The sequence below is a fragment of the Pteropus alecto genome, unplaced genomic scaffold (assembly GCF_000325575.1).
Source record: "Pteropus alecto unplaced genomic scaffold, ASM32557v1 scaffold106, whole genome shotgun sequence".
NCBI lineage: Eukaryota > Metazoa > Chordata > Mammalia > Chiroptera > Pteropodidae > Pteropus > Pteropus alecto.
In genome coordinates this window covers 12,137,449-12,143,610 of record NW_006442103.1, presented here as the reverse complement: position 1 = coordinate 12,143,610, position 6,162 = coordinate 12,137,449, and the positions used below count along the sequence as shown (strand labels likewise).

The 6,162-nt window shown below is 49.8% G+C and overlaps 2 protein-coding genes across 5 annotated transcripts in view; one reads left to right on the top strand and one right to left on the bottom strand.

The window, feature by feature from the left end:
* Positions 1 to 6,162, top strand: part of ST7L (suppression of tumorigenicity 7 like) — a 101,972-nt gene that overhangs the window by 81,607 nt on the left and 14,203 nt on the right. The gene's annotated exons all lie outside the window — the stretch shown is intronic.
* WNT2B (Wnt family member 2B) overlaps positions 1 to 6,162 on the bottom strand; it is a 13,442-nt gene that overhangs the window by 4,685 nt on the left and 2,595 nt on the right. Inside the window, exons 2-6 of one of the 4 annotated variants that reach the window (XM_025038461.1) lie at positions 6,069 to 6,159; positions 5,656 to 5,977; positions 2,239 to 2,459; positions 965 to 1,242; positions 12 to 276 (exon numbers count right to left, since the gene is read on the bottom strand). In XM_025038461.1, the coding sequence (XP_024894229.1) occupies positions 12 to 276; positions 965 to 1,242; positions 2,239 to 2,365 (670 nt within the window). In that variant the 5' untranslated portion in view covers positions 2,366 to 2,459; positions 5,656 to 5,977; positions 6,069 to 6,159. The remainder of the gene's footprint in view (positions 1 to 11; positions 277 to 964; positions 1,243 to 2,238; positions 2,460 to 5,655; positions 5,978 to 6,068; positions 6,160 to 6,162) is intronic. The other 3 variants (XM_015595577.2, XM_025038462.1, XM_006919646.3) reach the window with 3 other exon arrangements.

Genomic DNA, 6,162 nt, shown 5'->3' with positions numbered 1-6,162 from the left:
TCCTTACTCACCTGCAGCCTTGTCCAAGACACAGTAGTCTGGGGAGTTGTCAAAGTAGACAAGGTCAGTCCGGGTGGCACGGCGATAGCCTTGGCGGGCTGCTGTGAAGTTAGCGCCATCCTGGGTAGCCGTCACCTGCACAGCCCCATCATAGCGCCGCCGTAGGTAATCACCTGTGCGGCGGAAGTCTGAGAGTGCACGCCAGCAGGTGCGCAGAGTACAGGAGCCACTCACGCCATGGCACTTACACTCCAGCTTCAGAAACCGCCGCACAGCCTGGGAGGTGGAGAGGCAGAGAAGGGAGAGGCAGCCAGTCAGGGCACTTTTCAGTCATCCCTAGGACTAAAATGTGAGTGCCCTGACGTCTGCTGGACCTGGTGCTGGCTAGCTAGTGGAGCCACAGGTTGTTCTCTCCCTCATCAGCTCCCCCTCGTTCTTCTCGATCAAATTCAAGGACCTCTTCTTCCAGAAAACCTTCTTGGACCAACAGTGCTTTCCTTTTTATGACAGGCCGTTTGAACTTCAGAGCCATAGGATTCTGTTCATGATTACACTATGCTGGTACATTCTCCAGTTTTCACGTTTTAGAGTTCAAGGTACCATGCCTTCTACTTTTGTAGCATGTCATTTTCCAGCACAGGACTGGGCACAGAGGAGGTGCCCAAATACCAGTGAACTGACTAGAACAGTCTTTATGGAGGCAGTTTTTTTCCTTCTCAAAAAATTATTTTCCTTCTTTTTCCCACCTTCCCCTGCTTTCCACCTATGTGAACACTGTTTTGCACCTGGCTGAACCTAAGCATTCCCAAGCTCCCTTGCATTTATTGCTCCTGTCCCAGGGGTTAGGGCCTTTGGAAGTGACCCAGAAGCCTTCACCACTTCCACCTTCACATTTAGTCCGAGATCACATATATGGGTCACCCCTGGAAAATATGAATGCACATGCACAGACATGGGTACTGACCGTGCGACCACAGCGGTTGTTATGTAAGTTCATGAGAGCTCGGGCATCCTTAAGCCTCTTCTCCTTGGCATCCACAAAGGCCTTGGCAAAGCGAACACCATAGTGGATATTATCACTGCAGCCACCCCAGTCAAAGTCCCCACGTTGGTCATGGTGTCGGCCACGGGTGTAGGGGTCACAGCTGCACACACTCAGTTCACCCTGGCTGCAGGCACGAGTAATAGCATGGACCACCCCTGCTGATGAGATGGCGTACACAAATGCTGCTTCCCGGCTACCTACAGAGAGAAAGGCAGAAGTGCGTTTCGGGAAAGAGGCCCACTTAGCCTCCAACCGTGAAATCTCTCCTCTTTTTCTTTCCCAGAGCAACCCCATGCACCCCCTTTATTCAAATTGCCTTTTCCTTCCAAGAGCATTCCCCAGAGTATTTGACCCCTTCCCCTAGCCCTCACTTCTCTCTATCCACTTCTTTGCACAGCTGACCTTTTGGGCTGACCTGTACTCTTGCCTCCTTCCAAACTCCCTGGGTCCATCCATTGAAAAGTTTCAGGGTGAATCATCTCCTCCCACTGAGTGCCACCTCTGACTCAGTTAAGCCTGCCTTAGTCCACATTACAGGCCTTTTCAGGCCCACTCTGCTGGACAGTTCCTCTACAATGGAGACCCCAGCCCAGAGGTCAGCCTGTTGGAGAAATAGGCTACTTCCTCCTTCCCTCCCTGCCACCACCAGCGCCTGCTTAGGGATTGATGAATCATCACTCCTGTCCCCCTGACACCTCTAGATTCTCATCTCATTCCCTTTCTCCTAGTTTATTGTCTAGCTCTGCTTAGCTTTTTTGCTGAGCTGGGGCCAAGCTGCTGACTCTCCAAATATTTACATATCACCTTTCTGTTTATCCCTTGCTCCCATTACTGTAGAGTTGGGAGTGTTGGCGTGAGGGTAGTGATGGTGGTGATAAGAACAGAGCAGGCATACCTAGTCCTCAGCCTGATGGCGCATGGAAACCCACAGGAAAGCGAGGAAGAAAGATGGAGGTGCTTGGGAATGTGGTTCCATTGTCCCATCATCCAGAACACTGAGACTTAGAGGGGCTCCTGGCTACATATCTAAGGTACGAAGGGTCTGTTCCCAACTGTCCTGGGCTCTGCCTACCCTGTTCCTCTTATTATGAGGTAGTGTGTAGGAGAAGGGAGAGGGGCTTACACCTACCCCACCCACTTACCACCCCACGCATAGAACGGAAGGAGCTAGGCAAGGTGGAAGAGGCCCATACTTCTGAGCATGACACGGCCAAACACAGTGTGGTCCCGGTCCACGGTGGTGCAGTTCCAACGGTGGTGGCGGAACTGGTGCTGACACTCTCGGATCCATTCTCGGGCACCCTCACCCACCGAGCGCATGATGTCTGGGTAACGCTGGCACAGCTGCCGCTGCCGGCTCACCAGACCAGGGATATTGTCACAGATCACTCGGGCCCCCAGTGCCCCGATGTACCTGCAAGGTGGAAATGGCCCTGTCAGAGCATCCCAGCCCTTTTTCTGCATTAGGAGAGGAATAGAAGGGGAAAGGTTTGGCATTTAGACCTTGGTATGGTCCCCTCCCCTTCCCCAACCCACATTCCCTGAGCCTGATGGGTAGAACCGTTTCCCACAAGTTCTGGAGAAATAGTTATGCAGTTGCAGAGAGAGTAATTGAGTGGTCTCCCACCATTAACAGTTCCCCAGCCAAAGGCCAAAGTGACACACACTACCAGAACACAGGCCAAGCATGTGTCACGTACACAAGAAGTGATGGGCATGTCACATAAACCCATTGCCTGTTTATGTAATAAACTTTAAGAGCCCCATGGAAAAATAAACTAACAAAACTGGAGTCTGAGACAACACTCTTACACCCACATGTAAGCGACACATCCTGCAAGGCTGGTCCATGAAGACATGGTTTGAGGGAAGAAGGATGGAGACAGGGAGGGGCCAGTGGGAAGAAACATAGTGGGCAATTCTGAGTAATGTTTATAGCCCTAGTCAGACTCATCTAACTAAAAATCCTCATTCCTAATGCTGAGGTCTGGGGAGGAAGACCCCACTCTCAACTCTCCTCCCCATACCCTTTATTTCTAGACCCTATGGCCTTTCTTAACTAATGAGTCTTGGGTCTTTCAAAATCCCCCCTTCCCCACAACCTATAGAGCAGGATGTCCTGCATGGACCTGCACGGACAAAGAGCTATTGTAGTGGGAAGCCAAAAGCCAAGATAAAGCAAGAGTGTGACGCTCACCATATTCCATCCCCAATTTGCCCAATATGAACAGTTATAAGATCATTTGGAGTGGGCTAGTAAAAGATAGGTGGGTTGTTAGAGTCATTCTTAAATTTCTCAAGGCAATTATCTTCTCTTCATCCAAACACTCTTAGCCCTGGACACCACCACAAGCCGGAGGAAGACCATTTTAGAGAGAAGACAGGAAGACATCATCATCTTTTCTCCCCACAAGGCCATCAAATGAGGTCTGGCCCTTTCACCCACTTCTCGCTCCCTTTTCTAACACCCAGCAGCACCTTCCTCGATTTGATGAGAATTCTCTATTTTTTTGTCCTAACATGTTAAAGGATGCCTTCTCTCCCCTTTCCTGAACAGGTGAGGGCCAAGGAAGGCAGTTGCTGCTACAGACAGAAAAGATTTGGTTTGGGCTGTGAATGAGCCTGTGGTTTGGTAAAGGCCCCCAAATGGGCCTAGAAGTGGGTGAGGAGAAGGGAGGGCGGCCAGTGGGTGAAGAAGAAAAGCCGAACTTCCCTGGGCTCTCCATGGACCTGCCCCCCAATTCACACACCCAGCCCTCACCCACAGACTGGATCACCACTGGTGATACCAGCTCAAACAAACACAAGGAGGGCTGATGCTTGCCTCTTCTGAAACTCAGCAAGGCTGATGGGGCCCATCTGTCCCCAGGGAGGGATGAGAAGGCTGACCCATCACTGAGAAATCCCATGGGATCAGCGTCCCCAGCACTGTCCATCAGGGCAACAGCTTCCAGGAACAAACAAAATAAACACCCCCGTCTGGGCCAGGCCGGAAAGGGCTGCCTGACGCACAGCCCAGAGTTACACCCACTGCCGCGGTGCTTTGTTTGGAGAATCAAGACCGTTGGAGTTGGAGCTCGTCCCTGTCTCACCACGTTCTGCTTCCTCAGATCAGCCTGGAGGACTGCCTTAGGCAATGGGTGTTTTTTTTTTTTTTACTGGGTCTTGGGAAGAGGGGGGTTGGATGGGCATGGGAGGCCAGTAATCTAGCCCTCATGAGACAGTCTGGAGTGAGGCAGGCCAAACTCTGGCTAAAAGTCCTTCCTGTGGTCTGACTTAAATCCATTCTGCTGCAGCCCACATTGGTCCTTCTTGTTACATCCTCACTGAGCGTGGGAACGTCTGTTCAGTATCTAAGATGGGAAGATAATTAAGTTTCTCCTATGACCACCCTGACTCCACTAAGTAGCTGCTTCAAGATTCTGCAGAGCAGGGCACTTGCCTGTTGACCAGTGGTCATCCCCTTGTGGGGACCTCCAACAAAACTGAGCCTAAGGGTTAGCCCGTCCCCCTCTCAATTCAACACATGCCTGCAAAATGTCTACCATGTGCAAGGACTCAGCTCAGCTCAGCTGTTAGGGGCAGAAAGATGTTTAAGGCATCCCCCAGCTCATGGGCTGGTAGAAGGGCCGATACCCCTGACTCTTTAGCTCTGTTAACCCTTCCAGAAGTTTTCACTTCCTTCCCAGCTACCTGCCCCAGAATGTTCTCTTCACCTGCTTTTGACCAATTCACATCCCTTCTTTTGACAGAATGACTCATACCCTACTCTATACTCTAAGCCCCTTGCTACTCAAAGTATACCCCAGAACAGCAGTATCTGCATCACCTGGGGATGTTAGAAGTGCAGAATGTTGGGCCCTATCGCAGGCTGAATCAGAATCTGCATTTTACCAGCATCCCTTGGTGATTTGGATGCACTACTCCATAAAGGCAGAGATTTTTGTCTGTTTTGTTCAGTATCCCCAGTATCTAGAACAGTGTCTGGCACACAGTAGGTACTTAACAATTTGTTGAATAAACACCTAACTGCTCCAGTTTACTTCCAACTCCCTTCTCCCCTCTGGTAGTCATAAACTTCATTTTAATTATAGCTTTACTCCTTGTGGACATGGCTAGCCATTGGCAGATGTTTTATGTTTGTGTCTTTTTAATGAGGCCAGGGATCCTCTTATTTTCTCCCTTTCTTTTACAGCCCCTAGTGTACATGGTTCAGCCCAGCCCAAATAGGGCTTTGAATACAAAGATAAAACTTAATTACCTTCCCTCAGTCTCGTAATACAACATCATTTATATGGTACTTTTACAGTTCACAAAACATTTTTCTACACAAAAATCCTATGAGAGAGAGAGAGCGAGAGAGAGAGAGAGCGAGAGAGAGAGAGAGAGAGGGGTCCATTTTACAGGTGAAGAAAATGAGGTTCGGGGAGAGTAAGTGGTAGTGCCCAGCTCTGTCCATCAGAGCTGGTCAGAAAGGAACCAGGTGAACCAAGGACATCTGATTCCAAAATCCAAGCTCATTTCCATTCCAAGAGCAAGAGAGGAGCACAGGGCTTAACCAAGAATACGCCCATCTGGCTCCCAAATCGATGTGAACTGGAGTTTCTTACCACTCTCCTCTCCCTCACTTTCTTCATGTGTGAAATGGGGAAACAGTATCTCCATCACTGGATTATTCCGTGGATTGAAGATGATGCTGATAAGGTATTTAGCCATAGTGTCTGGAGCTTAGTAAGGGCTTGTTAAATGTTGGTAACAGTGATGCTGGTGTCTGTTCCTTTCCCTTTGTGATTCCTTGAACAAGGTCCTGCTCTTGTGATTCCCTATATCCAGCCTCCTGCAGAATGCAAGATAGAATAGGGGAGCACATGCCAGGAGCCCCCTGTTTCTTGTTCTGCTGGTCATAGATTATGAAGAGACCATCATTTCCTCCTGCAATTAAAGGCAGGAGAGAGGAGTGGTGCTGGAGGGGTGGGGGCGGGCTGTGGGGAAGAGCAGACTGTTAGTTGGTGACAGTGATGACCTTCTGCTGCGGAGTGGAACATGGACACACACACAGTCAACAGCATCTCTTCCAGGAGTTGTACAGAATATCAATCTTGCCGGCTTTTTTCCTA